At 34.5% G+C, this 20,338-nt stretch overlaps 1 protein-coding gene across 2 annotated transcripts in view; it reads left to right on the top strand.

Moving 5' to 3' along the window:
* The window catches only part of DIAPH3 (diaphanous related formin 3), a 486,334-nt gene that overhangs the window by 162,017 nt on the left and 303,979 nt on the right, over positions 1-20,338 (top strand). For both annotated transcript variants that reach the window (XM_058548276.1, XM_058548275.1), the window contains 8 exons: positions 3,479-3,585; positions 3,861-3,979; positions 4,992-5,108; positions 7,951-8,069; positions 10,820-10,884; positions 14,560-14,664; positions 18,247-18,552; positions 19,348-19,462. In XM_058548276.1, coding sequence (XP_058404259.1) covers positions 3,479-3,585; positions 3,861-3,979; positions 4,992-5,108; positions 7,951-8,069; positions 10,820-10,884; positions 14,560-14,664; positions 18,247-18,552; positions 19,348-19,462 — 1,053 coding nt within the window. The remainder of the gene's footprint in view (positions 1-3,478; positions 3,586-3,860; positions 3,980-4,991; positions 5,109-7,950; positions 8,070-10,819; positions 10,885-14,559; positions 14,665-18,246; positions 18,553-19,347; positions 19,463-20,338) is intronic.

The following is a 20,338-nucleotide window of genomic DNA, read 5'->3' as shown; positions in this document are numbered from 1 at the left end:
ATAAGAACAGTGTCTTGGTGCTTGGTGGGCACCAATAAATAGGCTTTGAGGAATGGAACGCATGAACTGGTAAACAGAGTGAGTGAACTGCAGTCTGATGCCCAAAGTTAGAACCTTAGGGTTAACTTAGGATGCTCCCAGGAGGGCAGAAGCTCTTTGTTTTCTTACCCTCTTCAGTTCCAGAAAGAGGTAGCTCTTGTCATGCTATTGAAACAATTAGTATGACATAATGCAAATGAATAGAGATCATATGCTACATTTTGGGAACATCAAGCTGAGCATGGTCATTAATTCTTTATGATGAACATCTCACTCTTGTTATTTCCTTGAGTTTCTGTTAATATCCCCAGCTGACACAGGGTAGGTACTCAATAACTAATTTTTTTAAATGAATGAATAATTCCTAATGTACATTTTAATCTCAGAATTCTAAAGGCAGGATTTGTCCAATTCTCCTTTAATACTTGTTTCTCTCCTCGCATTTTATATCTCTGTTAATGGTACTACCTCCTATCTAGTTGAACAGCAAAGGTAGGAAGACTCCTGTAAATTCTTTTCTTCTACCTCAACCCCAACCCCATGTCCATCCAGCCATCAAATTCTATCAGTTTTTCTTTATGTTTCAAATGTTGTTCAAGTCCTCCTCATTGCCCACCAAAGTTACTTCTACAGTAGCTTCTTAACTTGTATCTTTTGCCTCTATTATGGCCTCTCCTTGCATAAAATCCTTTATGATTTCCGTTGTTTCTAGTTGAATCTGAATTTTCTGACTTGGCACACAAAGCTGTGCCTCATCTCTATTGACTCCTTCCCCTGCTCTCTTCTTCCCACCCTCACAAACTACTCGGGAGATCTGAATTCCTTATAATTCAACAAAAGGGCCCATGTCTTTGAACATGTTAGTTCCTCTGCTTAGAACATCCTGGTCCTCCTTTTCCTCAGGTTACCTCCTTATTCTTAAGAGTCAATACTGTTACTCAGCTGTCCTTGTTTTTATTTAGTGTCTCCATATTTCCATTATATACCATCTCTCTTATAGTACCTAGTATGGTTTTTATCAGCCAGCCTTGGTGGTCTAGTGGTTAAGATTTGGCACTCTCACCACTGCAGCCCAGGTTCTTTTCCTTGTCAGGAACCACACCACCCGTCTGTTGGTTGTCATACTGTGGTGACTGCATGTTGTTGTGATGCTGAAGGCCAAGCCAATGGTATTTCAAATACCAGCAGGGTCACCCATGGTGGACAGGTTTCAGCGGAGCTTCCAGACTAAGACAGACTAGGAAGAAGGACCTGGCCACCAAAAAAAACAGCCATGAAAAGCCTGTGAGTAGCAGTGAAGCGTTGTCTGATATAGCACGATAGGTGAGAAGGTCAGGACCAGGCAGGGTTCTGCTCTGCAGTACACAGGGTTGCTAGGAGTAGGAGTCAACTTGATGGCACTAACAACAAATATTTTTTATCATTGTACATATTTATCTTCATTTAGGTCGGCAACATATCCTGTTTATAGTTTCTGAGCATTTTTCACTGTCTTTGGGAATTATATAGCATAGATGCCAGATTGGCACCCACTTCTTCTGGTATGCTATATTAGTGTGAAATCATGTGATAAAGCAGGTCTATATTTCTCAACGTGTGTGTTAAAAACCTCTAGGGAACTCTTTGGTCTTTACCTTGCTTGTAGAATTTTTTATTGTGAGGAAACAGTCAATGCATTTTGCTGTATATTAGTATATGTTCATAGATATACATGTTTATATGATATAAATTAATCAGAATAGTTATAGGTCATGATAATGGCAAATTACCCTTTGAACTGGGAAGGGAATTTTATAGAACTAAATTCATTATTTCAACTTAAATCAATTTTCTGTTTTTCCTTTTATGGAGAATTGACTTTTAGAATGTTTCCTGGAAATAATTTGGGTTATCCTTTTCCCTTCTTTCTCTTCAATTTCACGCTTCTATTGTTATAACCATATCTACTTTCCATCTAGGTGATATTTGCTGCTAATTTTCATATTATTTTTGCTGCTTTCTTTGAGTTGTCTATAATTTCTATCTTTTCCAGAAATCTGGTGACTAAGACTGATTTAATTTCTCTCAACGTACAGAAACATTATTTGTATGCTCTTTGAGATCTTTTAAAATTACATAGTATTGTAGAAAAAAACATTTGAGGATGCTGAGTAATGACTGGCAAGGAAGTGGAAAGAAAGCATTTTAAACTTGACTTTTTGACATGAACTTGTTATAGCTCAGTGAACATGTACTGGAAAGAGAGACTAAGTTTTTTCTTTCTTATTTTTTCTTTTAGATATGTTTTCCTTATCCCTCTCTCTCTTCTGGCACATTTTCCACCCCTACTTTAAACAGTCTTAAATTTTGACAGTAGAGGCATGCTGGTCAGATTTTAGTGTTTGCATATCAAATACAACAATTACAATATATTTCAACCAGCGGCAACTGAGACCCCTATTGTTGTCTTAATCCAAAAACGGCATTTTAAATTCGTATAAACCTTGCCTTAAGGAATGGAGAAAGGACAATTTAGGAAACAGCATGACGTTAAACATATTGATCAGTACGCTGGTCGTTCTTGCTAGACTTTGGTAGAATATAGCCGTCAAAAAATAACATTATCATCAACAACAGAGAATACTTTGCTTCTCTAGAGGCAATCTCTTTTGCTTCCATTATATGGATTTTAGGTGATGAAAGATAAATTTCGGCCAGGGATGAAAAAAATGGAGAGGTTGAAAGTTGGAGTGTAAAACATGAACTGAAAAATACAGAGATTTTTGACTTTTATCATTTAAGGTATTTACTAAAGGGTTTAGTTAGCTATATTATTTCTTTATACCCTTCTTAATAAACATCACATACAGTAATTTTTAATTTTTGCTGAAGTAAGAACCGTTGCCTGGTAAATTAACTCCTAGAAATTGTATAGTGTTCATAATATAATTTTTGGTTATAAAAACCCCATTACCTAGATTCAGGACACTTGTTGACTTTGAAGTCTTTGGGACTTTGGGTTTCTCTTGATGAATGGAAAATTATTTTATTATCCTATTTTAGGTAAGTGTTGTTCATCCAATAGAGATTTATAGTTCAACTAGGATGTTTTTGGTTTATGTTGTGTGTGTATGGAATGATATTTTTGGACAAGAACTTAACTTTTGGTTAGAGTGAATTTTCTTATGGAATGTTATTGCCTAATATTTCTCCATCTCTCTTCTCCTTGGAGAACTCCCAAATAAATAAAAAATTAAAAACTCCACTGAAAGTATATTTCTTGTATAATTTATAATTGACCAAAATATTTTACACACAAATTACTGCTTTAATAGATTTTCCTGTAATGGAAGATATTTGATAATACTTGGAACAAAGACTTGCTATTTCAGTTTTAGTACTCTTCTTTTTAATGTTGGGAATCGCCTCTAAGTCTCGCGGTGTAATGTCTTGTAGGTAGCGTGTATGCAGCTCATCAATGCCCTTGTTACATCTCCTGATGATTTGGACTTCAGGCTTCACATCAGAAATGAATTTATGCGTTGTGGATTGAAAGACATATTGCCGGTAAGTGCCCTTCAGTCTCCTTATTAATATTTAAATTAGAGGAGTACTTGAGTAGAGGGAAATTTAGATAAATTACCTTCAAGAATAATTTATCTGTGGGGAAAAAAGGCTTGAGTATACAAATCTATTTTTTAAATATATTGAGTATTATTTAACACTTTAAATGTTTGAATGCTGTAAATCAAGTTGAATGGTTGGTTTATTTATATGTTTTTCATTATTTTTTTGCATTATTAAAAACAAAACTGTTCATAATTTCTGTTTAACATCTCTAGAATTTAAAACGTATTAAAAATGATGGCCTGGATATCCAACTTAAAGTCTTTGATGAGCATAAGGAAGAAGATTTGATTGAATTCTCCCATCGCCTCGAAGATATTAGAGCTGAACTTGAATATCCTCTAGTTCTGAAGTTTAGTCAATATGTAAAATTACTGCTAAACCCCAACCAACCAACTAACACTCCCTAAAATATTTAACTTCTGAAGCCATTCCTATATAAACAATATAAAATCAAACAGTGATGAATCAGAAGGATGTTTGCATAAACCTTCTTTTTAATTAATAATTTTTTTTTATTGTGGTAACATTGGTTTATAACATCGTATAAATTTCAGGTGTACATCATTATATTTCTACTTCTGCATGGATTACGTCATGTTCTCATGTTCACCACCCAAATACTAATTACAATCCATCACCACACACATGTGCCTAATTATCCCTTTAAACCTTTCTTATTTTATTAGTTTAGTGTGTTTCATAAAAACACACATAATGTACATAGATGTTACAACCTACAAATGGATTCTGTTAGACGCTTATGTGTATGTGTACAATCCATTCTTTTTTCCTTGTATGTTTGGCACCTCCCCTACCCCCAGTGCTTTTCAGCGTTAGGAATAGGGTAGCCTCAGCCCGCTGGTTAGCTCCTGTCCTGCACCTTGGGTGCATACTCATATGAGCCTTTGTTAACTCTGTGCATCTGCAGATGTCTATGGTTTTCCAGAGATCTGCCAGCTTCCTATCCGCCAGGGCTTCTCCGTGGTAGGTGATGCTTGGCGGCAGCTTTCTTCATCAGGACACCCCCAGAACCCAGTATTCACAACCAGCTGCCCACTACTTTGCAGTCAGCAGCGTCTGGGCTCAAGAGAGGCAGATTGGTTGGAATCGATTGTAGAGGAGAAGCTGGAAGGTGTTAGGTCAAGTCATCATTTACACACAATTTTTCTCCTACTCTCAATCCTCACTACTTGTGTTTTATTGTATGTTGAGTATCCGTGATGCCTATTTTAGGGATGACACACAATAATCTTCTAAAGCCTTCTGAGCCGATTCTATGTCATGTTATTGCAATTGTTCGGTGTAAAGGATAAATAAATCCACATATTCCTTAATCAATTTACTGAAGCATATGATGTTTACAACATGGTGTGGAGCACAGTTAAGGAAACCAAAGCGGAGGGATATTTTATTTCTATACTTCAGCATCTTTTGCTGATTCGAAATGATTATTTTATAAGGTAAGAGAAAGCTATTTTCTAATGTCTTCTTTCACTAATAAAATTCTGTTTTTCCCCATGTTCCAAAATCCTCATAGTTGTTTATTATTATTGTTATTTATTCTTATAAAGAGATTATACTTTTATTACAAGATTGAGTCAGAATTATGGTCCCTTACAGAACATTTTTGAAATACATTCATTTTAACAATTTTTTACTTATTTAGCTTTTTATATACATACAGTAAAAGTCACTCTTTTTGGTGTACAGTTCTATGAATCTTTTTCTTTTGGTTTTATGTTCATTTTTTGGTTTCACTATGTAGATGGATCTGGATTTTACCTTTTCAGAAATAGTCAATTATCTGAGCATTTTTTGTTGAATGAACATTTTAAACTAATGTTGATATTAAAAAACATAATTCAGTTTTTTATAAATAGATTGTTTTATTACAGAATGCAAAATATTCTCATTTAAAAGAATTAGTCGATAGGAAAATTAGAATCTTTGCTCACTTTCACATTTGGAACAAAAGGAAATTTTACTGAAGTGGAATGTGATTGGAGAATATATGTCAAAGGCAGCCCTGCCAACTAAGAAAAATCAAATGCAGCAAGATAATCGGAGGTGGAGTAGAAGATCAAATTCACTTCTGTAACAATTAATTAATGGCTTACCACGTGCAAAATTTCATGCTAGCTGAGTGTGCATGGGAGGTAATTTCTGGTATTTGGTAAAAATACTACAGAGAAAGTAAAGATGATTTCAGATATCCTCCAACAAAAATGACATTTTATCAGTGAAGTAATGATAATTTATATTCACCTCTTAATTAGGTTATTCACATAATCCTCTGACATATTCACTAACTTACCAACATCACTTAGGGAGATTATTTTCTCCATTTACATTTCTAGAATCCAGAAGTACATTGTTCTTTGCTAGTATTGCCTTGCCGAAAGAGTTTTTGCATGAAATTTTAGCTACATTATATATGAGCTCATAATTGGGAATCCTGGACTTGAGAAAATATTTAATGAAATAATGACAAAAAAAGAGACACAAAATAGCTCGTGTTGTTAGTTTAAAACAAGTCTTAGGGGCCGCCCTGGTGGTGCAGTGGTTAAGTGCGCTTGCTCCGCTGCGGCGGCCCGGGATTCGCAAGTTCAGACCCCGTGCGCACACTGACACACCGCTTGTCAAGCCATGCTGTGGTGGCATCCCATATAAAGTAGAGGAAGATGGGCATGATGTTAGCTCAGGGCCAATCTTCCTCAGAAAAAAAAAAAAAGGAAGATTGGCATCAGATGTTAGATTAGGGCTGCTCTTCCTCACAAAAAAAAAAAACAAGAAAAAACGTCTTAAAACAACATTAGGATAACATTGAATAAGAGTAAAAAAGGAATAGAGTGTATCATCGCAATTTTCAAATGTGATAGATGTAAATTTGTTCGCAATTTGTGTACCTTAAGTGTAAATGTGGTTATTATGGCTCAACTATTAGGGAATGGAGATTATTTCTTTGAAGGAAGTTGAGAAAATTGAGGAAAGCGTTGATAATACCTTCTTGCTTTTGCTTTGTACCCAAAAGCAGTGTCTTTATAACAGTGAGCATTAGTCTTCTTTGCTAATGTTAAGCTATAGTGAATTTTATTCAGCATAATGGGTGGTTTATTAGGTGTAAGGTAGGTAGGTCAAGGGCAGTAGGCCATAGTTTATAGGGAAGGAAAGCCCAAGTGGCTAGAGGCACCATCACATACATGGTGAGGAGGGTTTGGAGAGGAAAAGTGTACAAAAAGTCGCTGAAGGAAGAAATAAGTCTCAGAAGGGTGTTGGGAATGGAGGACTGTACCTCATTAGAGTAGTACCCACCCTGTCTATCACTTTAGTTTGATTTTGTGTATAAAATCTTCCGGATATTTTTCACATTTGTTGGCTTGAGTTTTAAAGGATGTTCTTTAGTTTATTACAGACATAGGTAGATTGAACTCAACTATGGTGACAACATGAACCTTGTTTGGAGATTTTAGTTAAACTTTAATTTTTGGACAAACATTGTTATTATACTAAATTTTTCCAGTGTTTTTGAGTAAGAAATATTCATTTGATACTGTATATAGTTTACAGTATCAATTTTTAATTTGATTCCACAAACATACTGAAAATACGATACTGTATGGTTTTAAGAACCTTCCAAAGAATTTTTTTTTTTTTATGAGGAAGATTAACCCTGAGCCAACATCTGTGGCCAATCCTCCTCTTTTTTTGCTGAGGAAGATTGGCCCTGGGCTAACATCTGTGCTCATCTTCCTTCACTTTGTGTGGGACGCCACCACAGCATGGCTTGACAAGTGGTGCGTCGGTGCATGCCCAGGATCCGAACCTGCGAACCCCAGGCCGCTGCCGAAGCAGACCACATGCACTTAACTGCTGTGCCACTGGGCCGGCCCACCAAAGAATTTTTTAGAAAAGATTGGATTTGGTTCGTGTTAATAAAATGAATCAATGGTACCTATTTCAGTATAATACAGTGGTAGGCTGATGATTTCTACTGAGGGCTGCTTTTAATCACTTATCACTTCATCTTAATCTCTCTTTTACTGCCTACTAATTGTCACGGTTCTGACTTTTATAAGAAAATCATCTCTAAAGCACACTACATTTGCTAAAAGTTATAAAAAGAATTGTCTTAAAATCATTAGAAGAAAAGTGATGGATTGTATTTTATTACTCCCATGTTAAATCTGTTATATTGACTGTTGAAACTACATAATAGTAAATTATTGAACTTGAAATCAAGTTGACCAAAAAAGTATTTTATCTTGAGGGAAAGTTACACTTTACTCTTTTCCTTGGTTTTAGACAACAATACTTCAAATTAATTGATGAGTGTGTATCTCAGATTGTATTGCATAGAGATGGGATGGATCCAGACTTCACATATCGAAAAAGACTAGATTTAGATTTAAGTCAATTTGTTGGTGAGTATTTCTCTATTATTTAAATGGAAATATCTTACTGTCTTTTATTCCATGGGTTGGCTCTACAGTATTGGTTCTTAGAGTGTGGCCTGTAGAATTCTGAGGGTCCTTGATACTCTTTCAGAGGATTCTAATAGTCAAAACTATCTCTATAATAATACCAAGACATTATTTGCCTTTTTTATTGTGTTGATAGTTGCACTGATGGTGCAAAACAGGGATGGGTAAAAAACTGCCAGGACTTTATGAATCAAGGCTGTGTTATCAAATTCGCTTAGTAGCCATTGTGTTTTCTACTCTCAGTAAAACAAAACCACAAAAACTGCCATTTTTTACGTAAGAATATCCTTGATAAAGAACTAAAAAATATTAATTTTATTAAAAATCTACCCTTGAGTAAACGTAGTTTTAATATTCTCTCAGACAAAATGAGATGTGTGCATGAAGCATTTCTCCTGCATTCTGAAGTACAATGAGAATTGAGTTGTGAGCTGAACTGGCCGATTTTTTTACTTCAAAAGAATGATTGTCATGCAAACTGTGGCTACTCAGACTTGAGTGTTTGGCACACACTTTCTTAAAAATGAAGTGTGTTATAATCAATGGAAACGACTGATAGAATTTGTTACCAATGATAAAATTTGAGCTTTCAAGTAAAAATTTGAGTTTTGGAAAACTTGTATCCACTTCTGCCAGCTTGAGAGTTTCCAAGTACTCAAAATTTTTTCTGATGAGATCGGTAGTGATATTAACCTATATGATTATTTTGATATTGTGTAATGAGATGTGTCAGCATTTGGAGGATCTGCATGTCTCTGCAAGCCACTCTTTTCCAAATGACCAGTGCCTGATGTTACAAATCCTGCATGGGTAAAAGATTTATGGATTTTAAAGTAACAGAGTACGAAATATTCATTTATATGATACATGATTCCACATTGTGACTGATGTTTAAGAAGCTACCATATGTCAAATTCTGGTGTAACATCAAAAAAGAATATCCATTATTTGCATGAGATTGTTTTTTCTTCATATGCTATTTGAGTCCATGAAGAAGTATGGAATGCATGAAATGAGTAAGGAACTGGATAATATTAGTGACAATGATAAAGAAAATGCTTGTTTCTCTCTACAGGAGAGAAGCAAATAGAAATTCCCAGGGGTGGGAGGGACATAGAAAATAAGAAAAGCATACTTTAAATCTCTAGCACACTAAAATTTGGAATGATTTTGAATAGTATTTGAGAAGAAAATTTATTCCATCTGCACATTAGGAATGGTTTTTCTTGAGTAGATGAGAGGTTTTGGCATTGAACTCTTGAGAAGGAAGTATAAGTTTTGAATATGGCTTGGCTATATAAGTGAAACATATTTACATACTTAGAATAAATTCATTGTATTTATTGATTTTAAATGTTTAGAATAAACTTATAGACACAGTGCAGAAAACTTAAATACAGAAGAGGTTGCCACCTTATTTACATGAATAGGTGAGAGAAGACGTGAGGTTGGGCAGTAGAGGGGACAGATGTTGGAAAGCATAGGGCACAGATAACTTCATGTATTATAGCGACAATTGAGATACTGTCTATGTAATAGGAATCAGAGGTTTAAGTGTTGTTTAGTGCTACAGAACCAGCCAATTTAGAAAGTAAAATTTTCAAAAAATTGGGATTAGACAGGGAACAGGGTTTTCATCTTTTATAAAGTAGGAAGTTATTGATAATGTCTTAAATAGATAAGTCAAGAAATAATGGTATACATATTTTATTTAAAATCAAGAAGCCAACTGCCAGAATAATCTAATCAGAAAGAGCTGCGAGAGGTCGCATTTAGGAAGTGGGATGGAGTTTTTAAAGCAATGATGTTGTTGACTGTTACTTTTTGCTATAAGCCCTTCTGTAGTATGTGTTTTTGCACCATGTTCATGTATTACTTTCATTAAAAAAAGAATGGATATAATACATCATGAGAAATCCATATGAATTACTTATGCATAGTATCCCATCATGTGGATATATATCGTAGCTTATTAAATCAATCTATTATTGATGAGCATTTATTTCCACTTTTCTGCTAACATAAACAATATTTTAATGAATATTCTTGCTTAAAGGCAAAGTCCTAGAAGTAGAATTGCTGGGTGAAAGAATATGCGTATTTTAAATTTTAGTACGTGTTGCCTAGTTTCTCATCAGCAAAGTTTCTTGATTATACTTCCACTATTGTGTAGGCAAGTCAGTTTCTCCGGGCCACCTTCAATGCTTGGCATTATGGATCATTTAATCTTTGCTATGTCTACTTAAAAAATTTTATATTTTCACAGTATTAGAGAAAATCAAATACCCATTCATATGTTTTAGCAATGTTTAGTTTTGTTATTTCGATTTCCTCTTTATTACTATTGCCCATTTTCCTAGCTTTTGTTGGAGATCATCTTCTCTTCTTCCTCCAAAATATCTATAGAAACCTTTGAGTATTCTACATTACAATCGAACTCTTTCCTCCTCTTGCCTAATAGAGGTTCAAAATTATAGTTGGGTTTGTCTTTCCCTTTATATTTTATGGCCTTGGTATCATGCTTAGAAAATCCTTCTCCATTCCAATATTATAATACCATGTTTCTCCATTTTGCTTATTTTCTGACTGACACTATTTCTAATTCTGTGATTTTCTTTCTAAACTTTTAAAGTCATAGTAATTTTAAGAAGTACTGGAATAAAAACAATATCCTGTCATTGCAATTTTAGATATTTGCATAGATCAAGCGAAGCTGGAAGAGTTCGAAGAGAAAGCATCAGATCTTTACAAGAAAGTAAGTAATTTTGACTGACTTTGCCAGACTTATGTGAGGAACCACTGCAGGTGTGCTTCTGCCTTGGGGACTTAGCTTGTTGTCCAACTTGCTTCTTTACCTCCTTCAGGTATTTGCACAAATGCCACCCTCCAAAGAAGACTTTCTAGACCATTGTATTTAAAAATTTTAACTCCCCACTCACTCCCAACCCTGACCCTCCCAATGCTTCTTTCCTTGTTCTTCTTCTCCTGTATTTGTCATCATCTGGCATGCCACACGGTTTATGTATTTATGTGTGTATATATGATTGTATTGTCTCTTTCTCCCTGTAAACTTAATGAGGGATTTTTGTTTGCTTTATTCACTATCCCTGCACCTAGAACAATTCCTGGCCTAAGAACTAAAAAAACATTTTTTGAATGAGTGAGTGAATAAATGATTGAACAAAATGTATAGAGTCAAAATTTTAAGATTGGAGTATTTCTCAAGAAATCATATAATTTAGGCCCTTAAGATTAAAGTTATATCTAAAAATTTTAAGAGAAAAGTTAACTTGCTTTTTGTTTTGGTTCAAGTTGCTTCATGAGATCAAGTTGAGCCGTATGAAAAGGTCATTTTCATAGGTCAAAAGTATCAAATATCACCAGTTTCATTTGTTTCAGCCTAGTAGTATTGCTGCCCATCTAGCCATTCTCCAGTTTTCTTTAAGGTAGTGTTTTGTGTTTTTATCTCTGCTCAGCAGGTACCCATTAGACTTTTTCTGTTTTTTTCTTGTTGTTGTTGTTGTTGGATTCTTCATTTTAGGGAGTCGCTCTGATTTGAATTCTTAGGGCTGGTTTCTCACATTGAAGGAATAATAATTATTACTACTTAGTAATAAGTAACTTATGAAAAACTTTGTAAATGTCCTGTCTAAGAAGTCCTAAGGTTCACCAGACATTTAGGGAGAGGTTATTATATCCCAGGCCTTTGGCTGCAGGCTAGGATTGCAGGTGTGAGTAAGATATTGGTGTTGCCCTGAAGTACTTAGTTTAGTGGGGAAACAAATTAATGGATCATTTAAATTGTCATAAGTATTACAGCTCATAGATATTTGTGTTGTAGGGTGACCCCTCACCCGGCCAACTTTGTATTCTAAGCTTAATAAGCACTTCTACTTTTCATGAGAAAAGTAGTAGCAAACTTTCAAGTACTTGATTTGGATGTATCCCAGATAGTATAAATTTGCTTTTATCATCATTTTCAGGTATATAGTTTATATGAGTTGTGTTAAATGTGATAACTCTCTCAACACATTGTTTTAAAATGGTAAGCTTTAAATGTAAGTAGAAGAAAGAACTTGTTCAAGGTTAGTTGTCTCCTTTTAGTCAGAAGTTATATATCTTGGATATGTTCAGAAAATATTGTTTGCTTCATAAAAGATTTCTATTGCCGTGCCATTTTGTATATATCAGCAAGAATTTCTTTCTGATAGTTTTATAAGGACACATGTAAATACTTTGCTTTAGGCAGGAAGCTACCATAGTTGCTAGACACATTCTTTATTTTGGTGCATAAATTTGAAAAATGAAGACCAGAAATGTCACAAAGTACATAGAGAATATTGAGTTATCAACCTCCTTGTAAAGATGCACTAATATATTTACCCTAGGGAATGAAATTAAGCAGGGCTTCAACCTTAACTGTGTTTCTTGACATTTTTGCGTGTAATTTTGTAAGCGTAATATTGCTCTAGTAACTCTTTTTGGAGAAGAAGCCTATCATATCAGTTTTTATAAAGTACATTTTTAATGGAGATTCATTTTATCCCCAAGGCTACTGTGATCTGACTGTAGATATTATAAAAATGCTAAAGCAAAGTTTATGTTTCATCTGATCCTTTTATAAGGGAGGATGTAGAAATTTATGTCTTTGGTAAGTAATACAGGTACTTTCAGTATGGCCAAGTAAATTTAATAGATTCTCTTAGAGTGTACTAATAATGGCTTTGGTTGTTTTGATAGTTTCAACTTTGTTCCCCTAAATAATCCTTTTTACTTCTGAATCTTATTCTAAGGCCTATGAGATAGGATAGTGTACATATTGATGTTGTGAAAAAGTCTTCTTCATTCTTACTCTCTTAAGAATTTAATTTTTTATTTCTTACTAAGCAGCAGTAAACATTGACTGAGCAGTCATAAAAAGGAGAATAGAGAAAGTGACTTCTCAGGGATTTTAGATGCCGGGAGATGGGGGAAATTTAATATATGATATTGACAGTTATTCAATATATAAAGGAAGATTTGACAGGAGTTGGCTCATCACTTCAGTCAACAAATATTTATTGAGTTTAATTACAAATGTAAAGCTTTGGAAAGGGGATGGATAAAATAGAAAAGGTTCTCGCTATTAATGAGCTTCCAGGGTGGTGAGTGTTCCTGAGGTGTGTGATACTCCATTTTGAAATTTTCATATTACGGTGTGATAATTGCTATGGTAGGAAAACCCTATGTATTCAGTAAGCCTATAGGAAGGATTCCTCATCTAGTCTTGAGTTGCCGGAGAAGACTTACCCAAGGAAGTGATAGCTATTGTGAGCCCTGATAGATCTGTAGAGGCAACAAGGTGAGATATGCAAGGAGGAGGCATATTATATAAATGTATTTTGAATTTCCTATAGATGTCTTAAGCTTAACATTTTCAAAACCAAGTCACATCTTTTACTTAGTAGCTGTATGATGATGGACTAGTAACGAAAATAAGATTCATATATAAAAGCCCTTTGTAAACTACTGTGTTCTATATCGTTATTTTCCTAATTGAGGTTTGATTCTATTTTAAAGTCTCAAGGCTACATTCCTGAAGCAGTTGCATTTATTTTTAATGATTTTTTTTCCATTTTTCAAGAGAGTCAAACACTTGTTCTTGATTATGAGACAATACCCTATTTAAATTCACCACGCTTGGGAGAGGTTTTCAGTCACGATGGTGGCACGGCGAAGCTATTTGAATACACAAGATGGGAACTTGTGATAAGTGACTATATAAATTAGAAAACTCATTGGATTCACCAGATTTTACTGTTTGCCTCCTCCCACAAGGTATTACACAAGGGACTTGGAAAGATTAATCTTTGAAAGATTAATGATAAGACAGACTTTATTCTCTTAAATTGTTGTTGAAGATTAGAGCCTACATTAGAGTCCTTAAGTCTCATGATGTTGTAGGAAAAAAGTGATGCATTTAAAAAATGTGTTATTTGTTAATACACAAAAAATATTAAAATGGAATTCTTTTGAGACATGTTGATGAACTTCAGGTAAGTTTCAGGTATAAGTTTTTGTAGGTAGGAGCCAGAGAATTCGGTACAATGCTTTGCTCTCTATTATTTTACACAGTCACAATGATATTTAGAGACTTTTAAGAAAAATGCCAGGGTTGCAGATAACTATGGGCTAGTTTGCTCTGCCGAGAGGAGAAGGTCACAGACTCCATCTCTGGCTTTGTCTGCTCACTTGCAAGTGAATGATTTTGGTGGGACCTGGAGGGACCTAGAGAAAGGCTGTGTGTGATTTCGCAAATGTCTACCGCTCCTTTCATAAAAAGTTCATGTTCTACTGACAGGTCATTAGAGTCATATTACTCTATGAAGAAAGCTGCTTTTCATTTCCGTCTTTCTTTCTCACTCTTGTTTTCTTTTTTGTTTCTTTTCAGTTCGAAAAAGAGTTTACCGACCACCAAGAAACTCAGGCTCAATTGCAGAAAAAAGAGGCAGAGATTAATGAGCTTCAAGCGGAGTTACAAGCTTTTAAATCACAGGTAAATTACTATCTATCCAGAGTGAATTTCGGTGTTGAAAGCTCATCGGGAGCAAAGGTCATGTCATATCTTCATAACATCAAAATTTTTAAACGTTAATTTCACTTGTATATTTTCATAGTATTGCTTATATGTGTTTCTATTCTGCTGTGTTTATTTTTTTAAAAATTATTTTGCCACTTTTTTAATTTGCATTTTTAAGAATGTCTAGACTTTTACTGATTAATCTGCTTCCATATGTTTCATTTGGGTTTTATTCCTAATGTCACATGTTTTCTAAGTAATTAAGCATAAAGGGTAAGAAAGTCTTTTCCTCTTAGATTTGTCATTCATCCCTGATCTTTATCCCACTACAGGAAATTATTGCCCAAGCTATTTATTTTTCAAAACCTTCAGCCTATGGGTACCTTGCAGCGAAAGATAACCTCTAGCTGAATGAGAACATTTTCTGATAATTTTTCAATTTCCAAAAGTAAACAGATTTAAAACATGACAAAAAAGAGAGCAAATCTGGATTATGAAGCAGTTAGCTCACATACACCCTCTACACGTAAAACATTTAGATAGCAAGAAATACTTCATCTGCATGTTTTAAAGGGATGAAAGTAAGAAGGTAGACTATGCATAGCTAAATTTCTTTATGTACCTTTACGTATAGGATGATGAGCAACAAGGATAGTTTTGCTATTTTCCTTTCATCCTAGTTTATGTTTATGTTGAAATAGTCTCAGGTGTACTATTTCTTATATAAGTATACTATTTTCTGTATTACTGGCGATTTTTTTTTTCTTTAAAATGCTTAGTGGATAGTCTTCTTACGGAGGCTGTCTGAAGATGCCCTAAGAGATGCCTAGCTATCTGTTAGTGTTCAATTTTAGATAAAAAAAAAAATTAAAAGCTCCTATCTACAAGGAAATTATTCTCAGTGATCTTCTTTCTTTAGTGTGCAAGAAGGGAATACAACAATTTATTGAAATTTTGCACCTTTCCCATGAGGCTCCCTGTCTTTCACATTAAAAGAATCATTTGATTGTGTTGTATATTTTAGGTTGAGTTATAGACAGCAGCTGAAATATTTACGACAAGTTTTTCATGGTCTGCACTAGTATAAATCTAAAGACTTTCTTTTCTTTTTGTTGAAGGATTATTTGTAAATTTACTCGAGAAAATTCTAGTTTATAAAGAAACATATTCACCGTCTTTGGATATGTTATTGCTACATATGCTTTTATATAAAATGGTAATAAATTTATGTTTTGAAACTGAGGTTAAATCAAGGAATCTCCTGTTGTTTTAAGTTGCCAATAATGATGACCTGTGTTTCTGGCTATCAGAAGAAAGCCTGGAATTAGAAACAATGTTGGCCACCATATTCATTTTTTTTTTTTTTTAAAGTTTTTATTTATTTTTTTTGTGAGGAAGATCAGCCCTGAGCTAACATCCATGCTAATCCTCCTCTTTTTGCTGAGGAAGACCGGCTCTGAGCTAACATCTATTGCCCATCCTCCTCATTTTTTTCTTTTTTTTTTTTTCCCCCAAAAGCCCCAGTAGATAGTTGTATGTCATAGTTGCACATCCTTCTAGTTGCTGTATGTGGGACACGGCCTCAGCATGGCCGGAGAAGCGGTGCATCAGTGCGCGCCCGGGATCTGAACCCGGGCTGCCAGTAGTGGAGCGTGCGCACTTAACCGCTAAGCCATGGACCGGCCCCCACCATATTCATTTTTGAAGGACAAGAGGCAAATTCTTTCTTTGAGTTAGTGTGTTTTTCATGAGATCTATGCATTGTCTTAAGATACTTCTCTTTGATCAAAGCTGTGCTGATTATGCAGGTTATGAATAAGATGTTCTATTTGTGAGTTCATCCTTTAGGCACTTAACAACCAAGCATTTTTAGGTGCTGGAGATATAATGGTGAGCAAGATAGTCACAGTGTCTGGCCTCGTGAACGCTATATTCACGTCAACTGTAGTTTATCAAATGAACTGGTCTAGAGCAGAAATTCCACCATATGTTTGTTTTGAGACATTAATAGTTAACTAGAAAATATATAGATTGTGAGTACAATATACGTACATCCTTAACATTCAAAGGGCAGTATTATGCATGATCACAGCAACCCAGTGTAACACTAAACTGATTATTCTTTATAGTTAATGTTTTTGATAAGGCATGTTCTTTGATTTATGATTTCAACTTCTTTTAGAACACTTTTTCTTTGTGCTGATCTCAGATGTCGATTTCAGGCTTTTTATACACGATCTATTTTCCATAATTGTGCCATAAAACTTTTAAAATGATTTATTAACATTTATTAAATATCTCCCATTTGCAAGGTGGGTTATGTTTGTCCATATATATATACATGGCTCAGAAATGAAGTTAGTAATTTTGGGAAGATAATCATACCACAAAAAATTATTGATCAACCTAGATCTTCTTTATGATGATCAAAATGCATCTGTTAAATTCTTATCATGCCACGGAAATGTAAGGACAAAAGTGCCCATTGGACACATCTGGCTGTTTTTCTCACCTGATTTTACTTCTCTGTGACATTCACATTGTAGAATAGACTTTTTTTGGGACACTCTCTTCACTTGTGATTCATGGCCCTGTGCTTGCCTTTTCTCTTCTTTAATTCATTTATCCTACACATTTCATCAATGGCTGTCATTTGCCAGTCACAACTTTTGGGTGCTTGGAAAAGAGTAGTGAATTATACAGACATAGTCACTTCCCTCATAAAGCTTATAATCTGTCAAATAGATAAATGCAAATTATTTCTTAAATAATTATTTAGTGTTTTTGACAAGAGCCATCAAGGAGAAGTATAGGATGCTATTAGTGTAAAATGACTGGGTCATATAAGACTTTCCTGAGGACAGGACATGCTAGCTAAGCCTCAAAGGACCAGTAGGAGATGGCCAGGTGAAGACAATGTTCCAGGCAGAGAGAATATCATGTACAAGAACCCTGATATCAGTATGAGGTTGGCAATATATGGAATTGTGTACGAAAGTCACTTGAAAGATCAGTTCACAGGGACCAGATTATGATGGGCCCTTGTAGGTCCTATTAAGAATTGTAGATTTTTTTTCTCAAGGGCAGTCATGATGGCAATACTATTTAAGTCTCTTTTTTCTACGTGTTATTATTATTATTTTTTTACTTCTCATTTAAATGCTAGCGTTCCATAGAATTCTGTGCATAGACCTTTCCTTATACTACTTACTCTGGGTGAACTTATCTACTCCCATGGCTTCATCTGTCACCTAGAAACTGCTGACTTTCAAATCTTCTAGACCCATAAACCCATTTCCCTCCTGGACATCTCCACCTGGTTGGCCATAACTATCTCAAAATGAGAAGTGATATTTCTGGCAATTATACTTTTATGAAAACAAAAGCTATAATTCTTAAATTGGGAAAAGACATTGGAATTTTGCTTTTAGGTTAAAAAACATGAAATTACTGATATTCAATTATTTTTGGTTTAAAACAACTTATTTTGAGAAAAGTGTACTTTTACTTGTTTTGTAGAGTGTTCTTAGTTACCTTCCTTATTTTTTGTCCCTCTAGTTTGGTGCTTTGCCAGCTGATACAAAAACCTCTTTGCCCCTGTCGAAAGAAAATGGAACTGGCCACTCAGCACTTCTTCCTCCCCCGCCACTGCCCTCTTTTGGAGGAGTGCCACCTCCACCCCCTCCACCCCCTCCTCCACTTCCAGGAATGCCGATGCCATTTGGTGGTCCTGTGCCTCCACCACCCCCCCTGGGATTTCTCAGTGGACGAAACTCTCCTCCTCCACCAACCCTGCCATTTGGGTTAAAACCAAAGAAGGAATTTAAACCTGAAACCAACATGAGAAGATTGAATTGGTTAAAGGTAAAACAGAAATAAATGGAGGAAAACATACTGTTACCTAGTTTAAAATTTAATTTTGTATTATTTATATATAATTTCCATTGAGAACCCTAATCAAAGTGACATTAAATAAACAGGTACTGTTTTTTTAAATTAAAGTGTTGAGACAGAGCCCTTTGATCTCAACCAAGGCTTTCTGGTTTATAAATTTGGTGGGAGTCAGTGTTGGTTGTTACAATGGGATTTGATTTGTAATTAAATTGATAATTCACTATTATCATGATTGAAGCCTATATTTATGTTTTGCAAAAGTACAAAAAAGTTAGTGTTCTTAGGAGCCTTTCTATGTTGGTAGCCATTGGAAAATGATTACTAGTTGTCAGAAGTTGATATTTAGTCAGGACACAGGAATTCTGAATCCTGCAGGAAGATGGTTTCATGGTCACATAACCTTGGGAAATGCTGTGTAATGTGTCCACTTGAAAAGTCATAGTGCACAGGAGCATTATTAAAGACTCTGAGAAGAATAATTGAGAAGAAATCAACTTCATTTCATTCGGCTTCAAATCCCCAAGTATTTAATAGTGGAATCTTTTTTTTTCCTAGTAAAATCTTAACTTCCTATTTCATTGAACTTGTATTTCATTGAACACACTTTGGGGAACTTGTATTTCGATGAATACACTTTAGAAAAATCTTACGGGGATTACTCATAAAGATCTGGCAGCCATGCGACCTTGGGTCTGAATGTAGTGGTTGGGCTGGGAGAGAAGAAATAGCCAACTATTTATGAATCAGTCATCTCTCTGATTGCAGATCAGACCTCATGAAATGACTGAAAACTGTTTCTGGATAAAAGCAAATGAAAATAAGTATGAAAATGTGGATTTGCTTTGTAAACTGGAGAATACATTTTGTTGCCAGCAAAAAGGTAAGTTTAATGTTTTGGTTATTTGTTAATTTTAGTATTTAATGCTACCACTTTTTATATATTATCTTCTAGAAAGCATTATTTTAAGAGTCATATATGTGATATTTTTACTTTATTAATGGATAAATAAATGATCTAATGAAATGTTTAAAAGCGAATTTTGTTATTTATAGTATTAGATAAGCAATTTTTAAAGTACAAATATTAATACAAAATTTTGTTTTCCATATAATACTTCTTTTGAAGATGTTCTAAATTAGACTTTCATAAAGGAGGATATTTTCAGATAGAATTTTGGCATGAGAATTCCTTTTAGTCAATGAGAAATAGAAAAACAAAAACAAAATGTGAGCCTTTCTCTAGTCGGAATTTTACCACTCTTTACTATTACAGTGACTATTACATAATTTAATTAGTATGAGTCACATGAGATAGAGTATCAAATTTATAAAGTATCTTGAAAGTTAGTTTGAAATACAAGTATATGAGTAGGTTATGTGATCTTTTCATTAAAAGCAATGGAATTCATTTTTCAAATTGTTTTGTGATAGCCTTTACCTGTTCAGTGTGATTTTTTTTTTTTTAAATAATTACATTCAGATATTACTCTTGTCTGAAAATTGAATTTATTTCACCCAATCTCGTGTGCCTATACCACTTATGTTTCAGGGCTGATATCCACTTTAACTGATATATACTGTTCAGTTAAATTTGAAGTAGTATGAAATGCTTACATTTTAAGTCTTGTAGTACAAGGCGCTTAGATCAGTGATTACCTTTTAATTTTCAAAAAGGAACCCTTTTCACCATAGACCTATGCCACTTATGTCTTGGGCTCCTTAAGCACAGAGAGATCTGGAGGGGAAGAGGTTGTAC

This window comes from Diceros bicornis, chromosome 9, assembly GCF_020826845.1.
Source record: "Diceros bicornis minor isolate mBicDic1 chromosome 9, mDicBic1.mat.cur, whole genome shotgun sequence".
NCBI classification, from domain to species: domain Eukaryota; kingdom Metazoa; phylum Chordata; class Mammalia; order Perissodactyla; family Rhinocerotidae; genus Diceros; species Diceros bicornis.
The sequence above is the reverse complement of the archived record's forward strand: the minus strand, read 5'-3'. Positions and strand labels throughout refer to the sequence as shown.